Source organism: Carcharhinus amblyrhynchos, chromosome 16 (assembly GCF_965287045.1).
Source record: "Carcharhinus amblyrhynchos chromosome 16, sCarAmb.v2.hapA, whole genome shotgun sequence".
Taxonomy (NCBI): domain Eukaryota; kingdom Metazoa; phylum Chordata; class Chondrichthyes; order Carcharhiniformes; family Carcharhinidae; genus Carcharhinus; species Carcharhinus amblyrhynchos.
Genome location: NC_137339.1, coordinates 37,321,346 through 37,341,680, shown reverse-complemented (window position 1 = coordinate 37,341,680; position 20,335 = coordinate 37,321,346). Strand labels below are relative to the sequence as shown.

General features: G+C 40.5%; 1 protein-coding gene across 1 annotated transcript in view; it reads left to right on the top strand.

Annotated features, from left to right (window-relative positions):
- sall4 (spalt-like transcription factor 4) overlaps positions 1–20,335 on the top strand; it is a 40,878-nt gene that overhangs the window by 10,784 nt on the left and 9,759 nt on the right. Inside the window, exon 2 of the mRNA XM_080205003.1 lies at positions 16,279–18,900. Coding sequence (XP_080061129.1) covers positions 16,279–18,900 — 2,622 coding nt within the window. The remainder of the gene's footprint in view (positions 1–16,278; positions 18,901–20,335) is intronic.

Genomic DNA, 20,335 nt, shown 5'->3' with positions numbered 1-20,335 from the left:
AGGTATTTCAACTGTTAATTTGAACATCTTTTTAATTGTTCTGAGGGTTGACTAAGTATAATGCTGCCCTTATCTTTGCATTGCCCTGTTAGAATCAGTTAATGCTTTCTTTTTGTCTTAATACCATTTGGCAACAGTTGGATCTCAATTCCCTGCTGAGCTTGGTGCATTCCCAACATTTATTGGATTACAGGATGCTTGGAGATTACATTCTTGAAATTCTAGGATCTAGATAAAAGAATAAGAAAAAAAACAATGAAGTGAAGTTTTTTATGTTCTCTCTTCAAACGCAACTCCCTCCCAACAACCACCTCCCCCCCCCCCCCCCCAACCCCCCAATAATAATGTTTTGAGTTTAGTTGTGCACTACAGGATCTGGCTTAAGGTAGGGCTAATTTGTTCTGTTTTTAATAGTTAAAACTATATAACTACTTTTTTTTTGTTGGAAAACTGCATTATCGTTTAATTGTTTAAAGCTAGGCATGCTCCTTAAGTTTCTGAAAGCAGCCTGTATTATTAGAGGGCATTTGACCTCTTGTGTGAAGTGAAGCATGAAACACTCGTCAATGCTGTGCTTGCTACTCTCATCCATAAAAAGAAAAACTTTATGACAGCAACAAGTGTTCTTTGGTTCTGGCTTTCTTCAGTCCAATTTGGCCATTTTTTAATAGCTGTCCTATAAATCTTTTTTTAAAGTTTGTGGTGATTTTCCCTTTATTGGTTTTTGCTTAATGCACTTTCTGCCACAATTGAGTAGTATCTCTGAATCTTGGCTATCTTGCAACCTAGTTTGTTTTAAAGAAAATAGAAGCCAGGACTTCCCAAATATTTGGACATGAATTTCAGTGTTTTTCAACTAATATGAATTATGCAATAAGTTTTGTGAGATGCGTAATGAGCTTTTCAACAGAAATATTACTTTATTTCTTGTTGTGATTATGAATGCAAATTCCCTGTGAGGAGAGGACCACCACTCCCAAATTCTCAATTTTAATTATTTAGAAACCTAACTCCTGTTGTGCTGCATTTGTTTCCGTTGTGAAATTTGCTGCTGTTCCCCATGTACTAGATTGATATATACTGTACAAAGTGAGGAATATTCCTATCTGTTCTACTTAACAGTTTCCAAATCAATAAAGAGCTTTAGTTTATTTGACCTTATCTGAGAAATTGAAGCCAACAGAGACCGGACCATCAGCCTTCAGTGAGTAAGAACACTGATTACAATCTGTGCAGGAAGTTCAGAGAGCCTCACTAATGAGACTAAGACAACTGTTTCTTCTCAGGCTTTTAACTAGTTTACAGTGTTCAGTTGCCGTCCATTTGACTGTATGTGTGTATATGTCCACTTCTGTACACGAGTGGAAAATGTGGTGATGTGCCAACTGCTCTTATTGAATGGCACAATGCTTTGTCAGGATGGGAAGGCTTTTGTTTGGGCTTGAAGTGGGTTGGGGAAAGGTGGTGAGGGAGGATTGTGAGGAAAAGGATGGGGGTGACATTATTGCAATGGCTGGAATATCTCTTGTTCGTCTATGTGGCCTGCTTCTCATTTAGGTATAATTGGGCAATTTGTTTCTCACAAATTTGACTGTATTCTGGGAACTTTTGCTTTTGCAGTCGTCATAAATTTGTGTAACATCTAATGTTCATACCAGAGAAGTTTTGGAAATGAGTCCTCTTCTTTCCTGGGTCTGTTTTATTTTGTGCCAGTCTGCCTAAAGCTCTCGAGGGCATTACTGGGTTCAGTTCCACAAACCTCTGGCACTTTTTATTTCATGTGAATTAAGACCGTAAGAAATGAGAAATTATTCCCAAAAGCAGGAAGATTATTTGTTTCTTCTTTTCTCTAGTAATGCCAATATGTACAATTCTTCCAACTGGATCTGTTGGACAGCAATCAAGATTGATAACACTAATTTCTATTCCCCCGCCCTCTCTAGCCAGGGCTAGAGTAAAGACGTTGAAACTAAGTGTAATATTTCTACATTCTCTTAGCACAGAAGGTGAAATTTGGAACCACCTTCTCCGAATAGTTTTGCTACTTGCTGGATAAGCTCACTGAGCTATTAGCAGAACGCACACACAAAATACATGACTGCCATGCAATTGATCTTCCCAGAGGTAGTCCTTATAGTCTGAAGTGATATCACCAATACCAGGAAAAGAGACCAAGGTTGCATGCATATTGCACCTTTTCACAACTTCTGGATGTCCCAAAGCAGTTTACAGCCAATTAAGCACTTTTAAAAGTGTAGTCTACAGTTGTAAAAAAAACATGAGAAAAGTATTCAATATTTCTCTAGTATCCAGTATTTTAAATGAATAGTTTTTCTATTTTCTTAGAATCCTTCCAGTGCAGAAGGAGGCCATTTGACCCATTGAGTGGAGGACGTGCAAGCTCCAAACAGAGAAGTCACAAGAGGCTAGAATTGAACCAAGGTCCCAGGCACTGTGAGGCAGTCGTGCTTGGCAGTGTGCTACCCTTCTTTATTATGACCGCAGCAGCTGTTATTTGCTGAACAGGCCAGATCCCCAAGGGAAAGCTGTCTTGTTAATCCAACTTTTTTTTGAATTTTGGAAACGAGCGGGAAATACTACTGACCCCAAAAGCATAGGGTGGCACAATGGTTAGCACTCTGCCTCACGGCACCAGGGATCCGGGTTCAACTCCGGCCTCCTGTGACTGTGCGGAGTTTGCATGTTCTCCCTGTGCCTCTGTAGGTTTCCTCCCATAGTCCAAAGGTGAGCAGGTTAGGTTGATTGGCCAAGATATATTGCCCCTTGGTGTCAGGAAGATTAGGAGGGTAAATTTGTGGGGTTATGGCAATGGGACCTGGATGGGATTGTTGTCAGTGCAAGCTCGATGGGCCGAATGGCATCCTCCTGCACCGTTGATTCTATGATTTATAGAACTCAGTATCATCCTTAGGATTTTAAATTTATAAAATTTATTTATAAGAAACAGATTTAAGATTAAAGATACACGGTTAAAACAGTCTTGCAGAACAGCCCCTAAAATACTCACTTGGTCAGAACACGAGTAAACTCTCTTCTTGGCAATAACTCCATAAAAATCCAGTAATACTACCCAAGACAAAGAACTGCTGTCACTTTTTAATCAACGCATATCACACAGCTCTTCAAACATTTCTGTGGAAATCTAAATGAAATAATGAACTTTTCTGAAAGGAAAGAGTAGCTATTTTACATTCACAACTTTTGCGCTTTCTTCTAGCACAATTCTGGTCGTAGGACACTTTCCCCACCCATAGCCACCCCCTCAATTCAGCTACACATTTCCATAAATATTGTTTTCCCCATTCTCCGGTTCCAGAGTCCTCACATACGTCTTTAAATGCAGTCATTCATATTTTCGCATTGCTGTCACTTTCGGGTCAATAAAATTTAATTACTCATCGATGGAGAGACACAAAATCTGCCCCCTATGCCACTATATTCCAAAACAAATTTTGAAAATTCCACCATCGCACTCTGCAGCAGTGCGATACTGGGGTTCTACAGTTTAGAAAGTGTCTCTGAAAGGGTCATGCACAAAACCTATCTTGAGGGGTGGGGGAATGTTGTGGGATTCAGAGTGGAACAGAAGTGTTCTACTGGTGTCCTGACACCTCATTGCTGTTTATGGGATCTTGCTGTGTGTAAATTGGTTGCTATATTTATCTACATTTATAACAGTGACTATACTTCAGAAGCACTTATTGGTTGAGAAGTGCCTGGGATGGTCTTAAGGTTATAGTTTTTTTTTTAAATGCAAGTTTCTTTTCCTTTTAAATTGAATTGTTTTTGCCATGTACCTGATTTGGATAGCATGGTTAGATAGAAATCTTCCGGCCTCACTACCAAATTAACTCAGCTGGATTTCCCATTTCAAAGAAATTGGGTGGCATGGTGGTATTGTGGTTACCACTGCTGCCTCATAGCATCAAGGACCTAGGTTCCGTTCCCGGCTTAGGCCATTGTATGTGCATCTCCCTGTAACTGCGTGGATTTCCTCTGGGTGCTCCAGTTTCATAGAACCCTACGGTACAGAAAGAGGCCCTTCGGCCCATCGAGTCTGCACTGAACACAGTCCCACCCAGGCCCTACCCCCACATCCCAACATGTTTCCTCCCACAGTCCAAAAGACACGCTGGTTAGCTGCATTGGCCGTGCTAAATTCTCCCTCAGTGTACCCGAACAGGTGCCAGAGTGTTGCAGCTAGGGGATTTTCACAGTAACTTCATTGCATTGTTAATGGAAGCCTACTTGCGACACTAATAAATAAACTTTACTGTTTTGACATCATTTTAAATAATGAGCGTGTACCTATTTTAATTCGCCTCTTTTCAACTATCTATTTGTAGAAATGCTGCCTTAATGTGTTCCCATAACACTCGCTGAGATCCTGATCCTATGTAAATTGAGAAATTTGTAGACTGAATATTGAACAAGCTGTGGTCTCAGTTTACGTATGAAAAATGTAATTTCTTTACATGTCTGAATTTTTTAGAGACTGAGGAAAAACAGAAAACCCGCCTAGATCTGTTAGTGACATCTTGCTTAATGGTTCCGTGTTATTATTCAGATAGACTACTAAAGTTGAGAAGATCTCCACAATCCCATACACAATATGCATGTTCTTTCCAGGATACCCATTCTCTTCCAAATAAGAGTAAATTATTTGAATTTCCTCCTATCAAAGGCCATCACTCGCCACATCCTGTCCAGTTACATTAAACCCTAACTGCAATAGTTAGCAAAAGATGCTTTTGTTTCTGAAAGTATACTTTCAGAATAGTAAGCTAATAATTGTGGTCCTATGATGTTAGTTGGATCTTGTAATGTTACTTCTTTTCCTAACGAATAGTTTAGATGTAAGAAAGAGGCACACAAAGTTAGTTAAAACGTAACCACCATGTGGAATTGGAACTACACCTCATGGAGGTAATAATTTTGTATTGTAATTTCCAGTATGCCATTTAAGTATCCAACCATTCAGGCACAATGGTCTCGTATGCTCTTCCGTCTTCCTTGGTTGGGAGAAAGATACAAAAGTCTGAGGACACCTACCAACTGACTCAAAAACAGTTTCTTCCCTGCTGCCATCACAGTTTTTTTTGAATGGACCTACCTCATATTAACTTGATCTTTCTCTATACCCTAGCTATACCTATAACACTACATTCTGCACCCTCTCCTTCTCTATGAACGATATTTTTTGTTTGTATAGCGCACAAGAAGCAATGCTTTTGACTTTATACTAATACATGTGACAATAATAAATGAAATCAAAGTCTTTACAATGAATGAAGTACAGTATTCCAGTCACCAGATTTGAACATGGAACATATATCCAGTGGTAAATAGGAGCTGCTCGTTGCATTGCCTGCTGCACTTCCCCATGAAAATAAATTGATTTTTTTAGCTCTCTGCAAAAAATGAAATGCTCAGTATATGTTGGGTAAAACATGGGTTGCTATATAAAACTAATTTTAATGATGTAGTGATTCTGGCTTGCACTGTAGAATCCATAATTTAAAAAGTTGTTGAAGTTAACCTGAGCATGTTGTAATACATTTTTCAGTGCACGATGGGAAGATGAGCATCGCTGGTGTAAATAGCGTTAATAGCCAGGTAGCTTCTCGGTCATTTTCCAAATGTTCACTTTGCTCTCTTGAAATCAACTGCATATTAATTGCTGTGAAGATACCTAAGGATTTTTAACACTTTTTTGTTTGTAGATAATTTCCATAGTAGTAAAAAACATTGGTGTTTGTCTTTATTCAGTTTACAGTTTATTTTTTAAGTTTTGATAGAAAGGTAATAGTCTATACTGAGGGATCTACCTCTTTTCATTTTAAAAAAACATCTGGGAGTTTTGCTTCCATCCCTGAAAGTAAACCTACTCATTTCAGTTCACGATGCACTAACTTTGACTGAAGCGTGCTTGTATAGGTGCTGGCTGAAGACTGGATTAGATCGCTCTTTCCCTTCACACCTATGACTTGCTCATGCTTGGACCAGTTCTATATATCAGTAGCAATCATTTGCTCCAGCGTGTTCATCACACTGGAGAAAAATGGACTGGGGGACACTGACTCCTTAGCAAAACCAAAAAAAAAGCTAACTGCTTCAGGCTTCACAACAAACATTAATTGAAGATTCAGTAAAACAATTACTGAAATAATCTCTGGGAAGAGCACCACCTCGTGGCTGTAGGTAGCTTCTCTGAGCAAACATGTAGTAAGTACTCTTCACTTTGCTTACAGTGGTTCAAGACCCACCCTTTCAATCTTAGCATAAAATGTAACCCTCCACTTATGGTGCTGTACTGAGGAGTCTGCATTATTGGGTGAAACAACACTTGTTCTGGAGCCCCAAGTCCAGTAAGATTTAAAGAAATGTTGGGTAGTTGTTCTGAGTTGTTGTCCTGCCAACATTTTATTCCTCAGCCAACCTCTCAAGACAGATGATCTGAATATTTATCTTGTTGTTTGTAGGATCTTGGTATGCACAAACCTCCTATATTACTTAAAGTACTTCACTGGGGCATTTGAGATTGTAGAAGGCACTTTATGAATGCAAGCCCTCCCTTTGAGATTACAGGTCTTTTTTTTCACTCGTGAATGTGACAAAACAAAGTTCTACGTAAAAAAAAAAGATAGATTATCTTTTTGCTGTCAAGCATACACCTCCAAAATGCTTTGACTATTTTTGTTCATTATATAAACAACTGACTTATGCATTTCAGCATTTTCAGATGTTTTAGACTTTCTGTAGTAGTATTAAGGTGGTAGTTTTAGGAATGCTTTAAAGAAAGAGGTTGATTGGGTTGGGCAGATTTTCAGGTGGATAAAGTTGTAATACGATGACTATTTTCGTTCAGGTTCTATGTGGATTTTGAATGATTGTGTAAGCAGAGCATTGCAAAACACAATTGCAACATTTCCCTACTGAAGTGAAATCCAATGAATATGTATTCTAGTCAAACAGAAATTCCTAATTGATATTTATATTTTGAAGAGTCAAGATGCAGTTTCTGGGGGGAAAAAAACTTTTTTTGATGTCAAACTGTTTTGGGAATTGAATTGCCATCTCCCCAGAATGAATAGCTGCTTTGATAAGAATGTTGAGGAATTAAACCTTCTCTTATGACTTGGTTTAACAGTAGTATTTCAGTATAGTCCCACATTTAAACTTCTACCTGCGCTGTATGGGTTTGTGGTCTTTTTAAGACATCCCTGTTCCTGAAGATTGTAATCTGCGGATTGTACGTTTCCAAGTGGACTGAGTCTTTTATCTCTCTTCTCCTTCTAAACTCCTCTCCCTTCCCAAGGAGCAGTTACACAGGTATTTCTTACCAAATGGCACGTTGGCCAAATGAGAGTGTTGGCAGGCTTTTTAACTATGAGTTATCACAGCAGAGCCTAATTTTTTTTCTCTCTCTGCACCACTATCTAAGCCAGAGTCTGCTATCAGTTATTTCTAGAGTTGATTTATATGACAGTCAACCTTTACCTCTTCCTTCTGTGTATTGTGAACCTACTTTATACAGTTTCTATGTTTGGAATAATTTTTGGGAAGTGAGATTCTGTTCTGTTAACTCTTATTTTGAAGTTTCTTTTTTTGTTTTCATTATTACTTTGAATCTGGCCAAATACAAAGGCACTTTCATTTTAATTTTTGAGGATGTTATTTGGCAGACTGGATAATCTGGTGCTATAAATTCTATGGTTTGAGAAATTGTAGACTGAACATCAAGCGTGCTATGTTCCCTGCTTACAAAAGAAGAATATAATTCCTTTGTGTTAAAATATGTTATAGACACTGAGGAAAAACAGAAAACCTGTATGTATTTGTGAATGAAATGTGGCTTAGTGATTCAGCGTTACTATTCAGAATACTAAATTTGAGAAGATCTCCACGATTCCATAAAAAATGTGCATGTTCTTTTTAAGATGCCCATTCTCCTCCAAGTAAAAGAGTAATTGATTTGATTGTTCCTCCTTTCAAAGGTCATCAGCCACCACATCCTGTACAGTTACATTAAACTCTGACTGCAGTAGTAAGCACAGGATGCTTCTGGGGTGAGATAATGTCTTTAATATAATAATATAATTCAAGGTGTTTCACAAAAGCATTGTTAGGAAATCTGACACTGAAGTGGGGATATTGGAACAAGTGAGCAAAAGCTTGGTCAAAATGATGCATTTTAAGGAGGAGGGACCAGTATAATGGGGGGGTGGGGAGAAATTCTGGAATTTAGGGTGTAGGCTGCCGTAGGTACAGCTGCCATTGATGGGGCAAATGAGATTGAGGATGTGCAAGCAGTCAGAATTGGTGAACTGCAGAAATGTTAGAATTTTGATGGCTGAAGGAGGTTACAGAGATGGGGAGGTAGGGACAAGGCCAGAGAGATTTGGAAACCAAGATTTTTAAATTCATGGTGTTGCTGTAGCAGAGTCCAACATAGGACAGAACTTGTGACTGTTAGGATATAGGCATAGAGTTTTAGACAAGCTGCAGTAGAGGGGCAAAATCATTTAATACTTTATTACCACAACTGAGCTCCTTGAGCATCTCCACAGAGTGATCAGTGCTTCTCCCTAACCTTTTGATTATCTTTCTCTTTTTCTGTAGCATTTTGTGGTGCTAGGTAGTGTGCTCCAACTGCTATGTTATAATTCTTCAGGTCAACATTTGCTGACATTAAATTAACCTCAAGTCATTTTACAATTTTTTGTTCACTTGTTTCAATCCTTGAAACCATTTTCCAGTGAGTGTTAATGCTTGGGCTGGGAGCCCGGTAGCAGGGGTTCAATCACGTTCTTGACCATTAATTTATGACTGTGTAGTTTGCTGTCTCCATCCCAGAAAACCGTGGCATCGTTCAGGTAACCGTACTGCCAGCAATACCTTCATAACACCAGAGGCAAGGTCAAGACGACAGTAAATCTCATATGGAAATGGGCAGATACCATCTGGGCAGCAGAGCCAACACACTCTGCGCTGCTTCACTTTCCCTGGCCTGCCTTACCTGGCCCAGGAGCTGCCACGCAGAAGTGGTGCTAATTAACCTTTTGAGAAGCCACTGCTTGATGGCTTTGTATGCTAATGTATTGAACCTCCTGATGTCCGCAGAAAAAAATATCCCTCTCACAGAACACCCTGGCTGGCAGCTAACAAAGCACTCACATTGACACAGCACCTCAGTTTTAAAAAAAAAATTACCCACTTATCTGAAATCCCACTCTCCCTATTGGAACACATTCACACACCCTACAAACTGACGACAGCCTCACTCCTCAGTGGCATACCTACCAGTTGACTGAATACATCACCGACTGTGACCTGGTAACTGACCCACGATGAAATCCCAGGTTTCAGTTTTCCACAGAAAATCTTGCAACCCTCAATCACTTGAGGATAGGCCAGGCCAAATGTGGCCATTTGTTCCACATGGAACATGAGAAACAGCTCAAATTCTGACTGTGGCCATCCAAGTCAGACCAGTGCCCATAGCCTGAACATCTGCAAGGAGAGATCCATTCCTGTGGCATCTTAAGCATTCAGATTGTGTCACTTGAAGCTGTTGAATGGAATGTTAACCTCAACATTGAACCACAACTGCCTCCCCATCCATGGGAGCAAAAAAAACATGGATTTTTCATGAGTTAATTCCTGTCTCAAAGATTTTAGTAGCTAATGTGCTGTTTGAAATGTAACCAGTCCAATGTGTTTACTGCTCTCTCTGCAGTAAATTAGTCAGACAAACCTTGCTGTAAAGAATTTAATTTGGACACTCTCTAAGGTTACTGCAGAATGCAATGAAAAGCAAACTGTTTAAACTTCTCGCCTTTTTTATGCAGGTATATTTTGAAATATTTGCCTTTTTGTTTCTTAGTTCCACACCCCAACCCCATTCATTAGTCTGTTATGAATTTATTTATTTCTCTTTTTATTATACTCCCATGCAAGGATGTAAGCTTACGTGGATGTTGAGTACTGTCTCATGGGCTACCCACATGCATTTCTTTTAATCGTGTGTGAGCTATGACTGAGAATGCTTTGCTTTGTGATTGCGGAGCTATCTTCAGTGCAACTTGTATATTATGTATGGAAGGTGCTCTTGTGTGTTATCTCAATAGGCTGGTCATCCTCACTAATAATGTGGAGACGCCAGCATTGGACTGGGATAAACACAGTAAGAAGTGTCACAACACCAGGTTAAAGTCCAACAGGTTTATTTGGTAGCAGAAGCCACTGGCTTATGGGCCTCTGACCCCTTCATCAGGACAACTCTCCACTCTCCTGATGAAGGGTCAGAGGCCTAAAAGCTAGTGGCTTTTGCTACCAAATAAACCTGTTGGACTTTAACCTGGTTTTGTGAGACTTCTTGCCATCCTTACTAACACTAGATTCTACTTTTGAAACTGTTAGTTAAATGGAAGGATTGCTTTTCAGGTGGTACTTGGAGAAAAGAAAGGTGAGGATAGGAGAGAATTTAGTAAGCCTTATGGCCATTTTTTCATTGAGAGAGAATAAAGAACTTTAACCATTCACCATCTGGGCATTTATTTAGTGTTACTGACAGTACCTTCAGGCATTTCCTAACAGACTTAACTGGCAGCAATTAAGCTGACCTGTTCGTCGTTTTAATTTTTAGTTTCTTCCATTTAAGCCATGTAATCTTCCTTTCGAATGAAATTCCAAGCAAGTGGTAAATGGTTGTAAACAGAAACAGTCATCCCTTGTAAAACTTGCCTTGAAAAGCATTCCATTAGTTAAAATATTTAGGAATTTGTAACCACTTTGAAACACTCCAAACTGAACCTGCTAACTTCAATTTGCTGCTGATGTGTGATGCACTGCACCCGATAATATGCCATTGGGAGAGTTTGGTTTTGGAGACTTGTGAAAGCTTGCGCACTGCTGGTCCTTTTGTCTGGTGGCAGGATCAGGGCTCCTTTCTAATTGGGATTATACTTCCGTTAATGCACTCCTGATGCTTTGGGTGAATTGAATGACATAGCAGTGAGCATCTGCCTACAGTTAGTTGATTTCAGCCAGTTGACAGAGGTATTACAGTTGAGTCACCAAGAATGACCCCTGTTAGAAAATATTTGTTTCTCAACTCTACCACTTGCGCAGTTTAGCTGCCTTCCTCCCTCTGCCTAATTTACTTGAGTCATTCTGAAGAAAAGTGCAAAGAATTAATTTTAAGTTTATTTATTGGTCACAAGTGTAAAGAATAGCACAAGAACATGTCCTTTGGTCCTCCAAGTCTGCAGTGATCACATTGTTCTATTTAAGCCAACTGCCTGTATCCCTTTATTCTCCATCTCTTCAAATTTCTATCCAGATGTCTTAAATGTCACTAACCTGTCTGCCTCAACTACCTCAGTGCATTCCAGTCCACCACCACCCTGTATATAAAAAAGCTTCCCCATTTTCACTCAACTTCCTTCCCCTCTCCTCTCCCCTCCCCTCCCTTACTTTGAAGTTGTGCCCCCTTGTAATTGTCAAGTCTGCCCTGGGAAAAAGCTTCCAACTGTTCATCCTATCTATACCCCTCAATTTTATAAACTTCTATCATGTCATCTTTCAGTTTCCATCTTTCTAGGGAGAACAATCCCAGTTTATTCAATCTCTCCTCTTAGCTAATACCCTCCATACCAGGCAACGCCCTGGTAAACTTTTTCTGTACGCTCTCCAAGGCCTCCATACTTGTCTGGTAGTATAGTGACTAGAATTGGACACAGCATTCCAAATGTGACCTAACCAACGTTTTATATAGCTATAATGTGATTTGCTAACTTTTATACTTGATGCCCCGTCTGATGAAGGTAAGCAAGCCATACGCTTTCTTCACCACCTTTTCCACCTGTACTGCTACTTGAGGATCTCTGGACTTGCACGTCCAGACATCTGTGTGTCTATGCTCCTGATGGATCTGCCATTTATTTTATGGCCCCACCTGAATTGGACCTACCAAAATGCATCACCTCACATTTGTCTGGATTGAATTCCATCTGCCATTTCTCTGCCCTATTTTCTAGCTTGCCTAGTAGACTGGAAGTAGGCTTACACTAACACTGCAATAAAGTTACTGTGAAAATCCCCTAGTCGCCACACTCTGGCGCCTGTTTGGAACACTGAGGTAGAATTTAGCATGGCCTTTGCACCTAATCAGCACATCTTTTGAACTGTGGGAGGAAGCTGGAGCACACGGAGGAAACCCACACAGATGTTGGGAGAACATTCAGACTCTGCGCAGACAATGACCCAAGCCAGGAATTGAACCAGGTCCCAGGCACTGTGAGACAGCACTGCTAACCACAGTGCCACCCCCATAGCACTTGATCTTCCTATTGTCATGTCTCACTTTGGATATTTATATGGTGCAACGTTTCCTTATTAAATTTTAAATTCCAAGTTTGGATTTGTCTTTTGAAGCTTTTGCATCCATATCTAAAGCGCTTTAAATAGGTAGCTGTTTGTATATTTGAAGCTGAACTCTTCAATTGGACGTGCTAGTATCCATTTTTGAGAAACCATGCTTGCTGAGAGAGCACTTGCACATCTTGATTGGTGCTACAAAGGATTTAGAAAATGGAGATTTGATTCTTTGTTTACAGCAATGAGATGGGAGCTGAATTCCTGGGCGGAGACGGGGGTGGGGGGGATGCGGGGGAACATTGGGATTAAGGGCAAGATCCTGCCTCTGCGATGTTTGGAGATTGAAATTAATCCACTAGCATTGACAAAATTTGATTACTTTTTAAATGAATTTTAATAGTTTTGTAGCTTGTCTCTATTTATTGACCTTTAAACTGGTTGGAAGTAAAATAGAAAAGTGAAACTGTTTTGCAGTTATTTTGTCTTTTTTAAATTAAAAATCAATGTGTTTTCCCTTCCTGGCTATTTAACAATAAAATAATGTGGTCCTGAATAGAGACATTCATGTCCCCAGGGGTGGCACTGAAGATGGGTATGATAGTAAATGAATAGAAATTCTGCCTGATTTGGAACTGTTGTTGCAGGGAGAAGAGTTGATTCAATTTGCCATGCTTTTTCTTATGGCCCGAATATGGCACTAAAACCAGGTGTAAAATACAAATAACAAATCTGTCTCTTGCTAGAAATGAAAAAAGAATGACTAATATGTTTTCTTAATGGATAGTTTGCCGTTTTTGCTTGTGCTGCATTTGCCAGTTTCCTTGTGGCTCTTTTTGTATTTTCGAGCAATTTTTAGTGAAAGAAATGAGTTTTCTATTAATATTCTCTGCCTTTTTAGTTCCATTTTTAAGAACTGGAATAAGACAAATCATAGGAAGATTGCCATGTACCCTATTTTTGTGACAAAGTAATTTTGAGTTAACTATTTCAATGCAGTGGGAAAAAATGGAGGAAGTCCTTCCCATTGTGGATCCTGCCTGCAATCATGTTGAAGCATGATGGGTATTGGGAATATAGGAGCAGGAGTTGATCATGAGCTTGCTCAGCCGTTCAACCAAATCATGGCTGATCTACCCCAACACCATCTTCCTGCATTATCCTCATATCGCTTGATGTCATTAATATCTAGATATCTATCGGCCTCTGCTTTGAATGTACTCAATCTGAGCCTCCACAGCCCTCTGGAGCACAGAATTCCAAAGATTCACCAAAGTTAAGTTTATTTATTAGGTAAGGCTTACATTAACACTGCAATGAAGTTACTATGAAATTCTCCTAGTTGCCACAGTCCAACTCCACCTGTTCTGATCAATGCACCTAACCAGCACGTCTTTCAGAACGTGGAAGAAAATTGAGCACCAGGAGGAAACCCTCACAGACACAGGGAGAACATGCAAAGTCCCCACAGACAGTGAACCAAGCGGGAATTGGACCCAGGCCCCTGATGCTGTGAGGCAACAGCGCTAAGCACTGTGCTACCATGCTGCCCCACCTCCTGATTGAAGGCAATCGTCCTCATCTCCATCCCAAAAGGCCTATCCCTTATCCTGAGATTTTTTTCCCTACCATCCTTCCAGCATCTACCCTGACAAGCCTGTGAGAATTTTATAGTTGAAGTCTCGTTTCCTCAATCTTTCCTCCCTTGGGCAAACCTACCATCTTGGAAGCAGTCTGGTGAACCTTCATTGCACTCTCTCTGTGGCAGTGTTTCCTTCCTTGGATGAGGAGACCAAAGCTGCACACATTACTCCCATGAATGCTATCATCATGGCATTATACAATGCAGTAAGGCTTCCTTACTCCTGTACTCCAATCCCCTTGCCATAAAGGCTATCATACCATTTTCCTCCTTGGCTTGTTGTACCTGCATGTCAGCTCTCCATAACTTACACGACTTACCTTTTTAACAGCACCACTTCCAAATTTAAAAAAAATGTATCTACATTTCTGGTTTTCCGACCAAAGTGGATAACTTGATATTTTTCACATTAGATGCCATTTGCAATGTTCTTCTCCACTCAATTCGCCTGTTAAATCCCATTGAAGCCTCTTGCCCCAGTATATTATCCCCATCCATGTGTTATAACTTTGCTAACTCTTGTGTAGGACTTTATGGAAAAGCCTTCTGAAGATTCAAATAACTGCTTCCATTGGTTCTCTGAGCTATTCTGCTAGTAACATCCTCAAACTTCCAACAGGATTGTCAAAAATGATTTTTTTCTCCACAAATCCGTGTTGACTCCATTTACCATTTCCTAATTGCATAATTGTTGCATCCTTTAGAATACATTTTAATATTTTCCTATCACTGATATCACAGAATCCCTGCTGTGCAGAAGGAGGCCATTTGGCCCATCAAGTCTGTACTGATAACAATCCCAGCCAAGCTCTATCCCTGTAATCCCACGTACTTACCCTGCAAATCCCCTGATGCTGTGTGACAACTTAACATGGCCAGTCCACCTAACTTGCACATCTTTGGACTGTGGAAGAGAACCAGAGCACCCAGAGGAAATCCACACAGACATAGAGAGAATTTGCAGATTCCACACAGTCACCGAAGACTGGAATTGAACCTGGGTCCCTGATGCTGTGAAGCAGCATGTCAATCACCGTGTCACCTCAGGCTAACACATCTATGGTTCCCTGTTTTCTCTCTCCCTCCATTCTAAAAATAGTGGGATTACAGTTGCTCCCTCTCAATTCACAGCATCGTTCCAAAGTCTGTTTGAAAGATGATCACCAATGCATCAATTATCTTGTTCAACCATTTTTTTCCAGCACTCTTGGATGTAGATCATCAGGTCCAGGGGATTAACTATCAGTCCCATTAATTTGTCCAGTACTATTTTATTACGGATAAGTAATTTCTTTCAGGTTTTCAATCTCGCTAGTCTCTTTGCTCCTCAATATTTCAGGAACGTCTTTTGTATCTTACTACTTGAAGACAGGCAAGTAGTTCCACCTGGGATTTGCCAGTGCCGAAGTCAGGGTACATTTGGTTGGATTGCCGCATCTGCCACAGTCTCTTTTTCTTGTTTACATTTGAACCCTGGTTTCAGATTGAATTTGAAAGTGACGTAGTTCAATGATATTATAGCCACTCCTCTCTTAAAAACTGGCACAAGATTTATAATAACCCTGCCTCATGGCACAATACTAGATCTATAATAACCCATTCTTTAGTTGGTTCTTCAACATACTGTTCTAGAAAACTGACGCGTATACATTCCAGGAGTTTGTTCTCTTCAGCATTAGTGCTAATTAGGTTACCCAGTCTACATGTAGATTGAAGTCCCTTATGATTGTTATGCCATAATATATGCACCTCAAATTTCCTGATGTATGCCATGCTCCACATTACCACTACTAGTTGGTGGCCTATGAAGAACTCCAACCAAAGGTGCTATTTCTTTGCTCCACCCAAACTGATTCTATATCTTGACCTTTTGATCTGAGGTCTCCTCGTACTAGTATACCAATTCCATCTTTTATTAACTGCAACACCACTTCCTTTTCTTTTTTGCCGATCCTTCCTAAATGTCGAATATCTTGGGAACTTGCCGTTCCCGAGCTATGTCTCTGTCATGACAATTAGCTCATATCTGTTCACTGCTATTTTGTACACTGTTCATAAAAGGATGGGATCTGTACATCAGCGAAAGAGGGTATTCAATAGATTAGCAAGTGAGGATATTCAGTCAGAAGATCATGATGTAGAATCAGTTTAGGTTGAGCTAAGGAACAGCAAGGAGCTTCTACATTAGTATACTTTTGCACTAAGTAGTTACTGTGTTTCTCTAATATTTTTCACAGGCTCGCAGGAATGCCAAGATGATGGAGATGGGGAAGTAAACGCAAAGAAATGCAGGACTGAGGAAACCAACATCTGTAAGAAATGTTGTGCCGAATTCTTTGATCTCTCCAAGTTCCTTGAGCACAGAAAAAATTGCACTAAAAACCCACCAGTTTTGATTATGAATGAAGGTGAGCGGGAAATGCCTCCCAAAGACAGCCCAGAATCTTGTCCGGATAACTTTGCAAATGGCCAACTGACAGATCAATCTAAAAGCAACGATAGCCCTGAAGAGAAAGTACACGAAGAAAGTGACTCTGCTGAGATGAATGTTGATATTGTAGAATCTCAAAAATCATGTGCCTCAAATGCTGCCTCAAGTTTACATCCAACCTCTGACGTGAGCTATGTCCCTCAATCCAAAATACCAAACACTAATGTCACATTGGAGACTATTCAGAACACTAAAGTGGCAGTGACTCAGCACGTTCCAGACAATGTGCCCGTCAGCAATTCAAATCCAACTGGAAATGTCAATGTCATTCCTATATTGCTTGAGCAACTGGTCTGTTTGCAGCAGCAGCAACTTCAGCAGATTCAGTTAACAGAGCAAATCCGCATCCAAGTGGCAATGATGGCACCCCATTCTCTGCATCCCTCCATCGTTGCAGCTGCAGACCCCCTTAAAACATTGGGGGCTCACCTGTCACAACAGCTTTCTGCTGCTGCTGCTTTAATTGGGCAGAAAGTTGGTAGCCAAACCTTTACTATAGATGGTTTTAAGCCAGTACAGCTACCTCATTCTTCTGTTGCTACAACTCATTTTAACAAGGGTTTACACCACTCTGAATCAGGGTCTCTCCAAACTGCTAGCACTCTAGCTTCATTGACCTCCAAGCCTGATTCCATTACTTGCTCTGAAAACCCTTCTAGGCTCAAACACGGAAACCTTACAAGCTCAGCTGCAAGATTTCCAAACCCCTTGCTACCTCAGTCTCCAAATTCGGCAACTGTCCACAGCCCGCTGATGGGACTATCTGCAGCCTCGGCCGCACGAAATCAGAAGGGCAAGCCACCAAATGTTGCAGTGTTTGAAACAAAGTCGAGTTCCGAAGAGTCCTTTTTCAAACACAAGTGCAAGTTTTGTGGCAAAGTATTTGGAAATGACAGCGCTCTGCAGATTCACATCCGTTCCCACACTGGTGAAAGGCCTTACAAGTGCAACATCTGCGGCAATCGCTTTACAACCAAAGGCAATCTGAAGGTCCATTTCCAGCGTCATAAGGAGAAGTATCCCCATATCCGAATGAATCCATATCCTGTTCCTGAACATCTGGACAACGTACCAACTAGCAGCGGAATTCCGTATGGCATGTCAATACCTGTTGACAATTCGGCAAACTGGGTGGACACCAAGCCTGTCTTACAAACGTTGTCCAATTCAGTTGGCGTAAAGCTGTCAACTAGTTTTGAGGATACGTCAGATAAGGTTCCTGTGAGCGATTTTCTGCAAAGACGATCTCCAGCAGTAAGTGAAACTGCTTCTATGTCATCAAATATCAGCAACTACGAATCTAACCTAGAAATCAAATCTACAAATGAAAATGGCAGTGCACCGCCTTTGGCTACTTCCATAATGTCTGAAACCTCAAAACCCAAGCCAGCCTTTGGAAACACACTAGATAATAGCCAAGCATCTGAGACGTCCAAACTTCAACAATTGGTGGAAAATATAGATAAAACATCCACTGACCCAAATGAATGTGCTGTGTGCCATCGTATACTGAGTTGCCAGAGTTCACTAAAAATGCATTACCGTACTCACACTGGTGAAAGACCATTCAAATGTAAAGTTTGTGGCAGGGCTTTTTCCACAAAAGGCAACCTCAAGACTCACTATGGGGTACATAGGGCAAAACCACCTTTGCGAGTGCAGCATTCGTGTCCTATCTGCCATAAGAGATTCACCAATGCTGTTGTTCTTCAGCAGCATATTAGAATGCACATGGGAGGACAGATCCCTAACACACCTTTGCCTGAGGGCTACTATGATGGTTCCGATCCAGAGCCAACTTTGGCTGATGAAAGTGCTGAACTAGACAGCAGTTTTACCGATGAAAATATGGATGAATCTGAGTTGGAAGGGGACAAAGGTACAAAGGCACCTACGGTTGAATATTCAAAACCAGTTTTGCCTTACAGTGACTTGCCAGCCAACTCTCCTTTGCTAGTGTTCTCAAATATAGCTGCCTTGGAGAGTCAAATGAAAATGATCAATTCTAGCGCGAACTTGCAACGACAGAGCAGTTTGAAATCTAGTGAGAATGGCTCTCCAGAAAGTGAAGGTATGCCTAATGATTCTTCTTCAGCAGTTGGGGATCAAGAATGCCCGAATAATCAGAGTCCAGGTGCTTCAGAATCTGTATTGTTCCAAGCTTCGTCTCCTGCTAACAGCTATAATGGTAGTCATCTGTCAAAGTCACCAGGACTTCCTGCTTCATGTGAAAATTCAGGAACAAAAATTGAGTCTGTTGAGACATCTGAACTGCCAAATGATGGTGCGTTAGATTTAACATCTGCCAATCTTCATCGCAAAATTAAGGAAGAAGTGCCTAGTGTACCATTTACTAATGGGGATTGCAGTAAGTATGAAAATATCACCACAATTTAAATCTTGTGAATAAATTTTCTAGTTAGCAGCTCCAGTCGATTGTTCGAGTCTCACTTTGCAATTTCATAAATGCAGCTAAATAGACTAACTTGAGATAACAGAGCTCAACAGAAAGATCCTCATAATAGTTACTTGGAGCCTTTTTTATTTGAGGTTTTGAACAAAAATAATTTTGAGGCACTTGATTTTTAATGAATTAAAGAGTAAAAGCATCTGAGCAGATGTAAAGTACACATGACTTTCCTATGTTGAGATTAAGTTCAGATATGTGAAGCATGACCTTTGCCTGTGGTGTAAAACAGCAAGTAACAGCCCTTTCATCTTTTGGATTTTATTTTAGTACAGGGGAAAGAGTGACAATTGTCTCCCTTTCTCTCAAAGTGAGCACAGAGTTGGGGAGGTAATGGACAATATTCATGTCTAAGCATTGAGTGTCCACAGCTATTCCAGCACTCACTCTGAAGATGAACTTGCAGGCTTCTCTGGATAAAAATGATGATGCCTAATTCCTTTTCATCTATGTCCACCGTATCTCCTGTTTCTTGAGGGCTTTGGAGCCAACCGTAGCTCCTCCATCACTAGGTAGGCTGAGATCAGTGAACTCATGAGATCAGAGATTGAACCTGAGAATTTTGCAAAATGCGACTCCCCATTTGTCTGGCCCACGTACTTTGCGGTCTGTAATGAACAGCATCTTTCAATTGTAGTTTTAGCCTGTAACTGCTTTATTTGCAATTCCGCCATCAGAACTGCTTCTCGTTCGCTGTTTTTTAATTCATGACCTTAGCACCCTTAAAAAGTGAAGGTGATGGGCACAAATTTGTGAAATATCATCTTAAGAGCTGGGTGTGCATGTTTTTAATGTTGTGGCTTATAGCTAGCAGCGAATCTTGATTTAAATCCATCGGAGGTTGATGGAGTTAGAACCCCATATTTGAAAGTACCATGCCCTAAATTGCATCATATTCTTTTAACTTTCAGTTGGTTCTCAATTATTGACTGCCTTTTAATTTGGATATCTGGGGTGGCATGGTGACACAGCAGTTAGCACTGCTGCCTTACAATGCCAGGGACCCAGGTGTGATTCCAGCCTCTGGTAACTGTCTGTGTGGAGTTTGCACACTCTCCCAGTATCTGTGTGGGTTTTTTCCAGTTTTCTCCCCCATTCCAAAGATGTGCTGGTTAGGTTGATTGGCCATGCTAAATTGACCCTTTTGTGTCAGGGGGACGTGCAGGGTAAATATGTGGGATTACTGGAATAGGTCCTGGGTAGAATTGTGATTGGTGCAGACTTGATGGGTTGAGTAGCCCCCTCTTGCACTGTAGGGATTCTATATTTTTTTGCTAGCCTGAGCAATAGTATCAGGACCAGGGTGTGTATATTGGTTTTATAGTTGAGCAAGAGA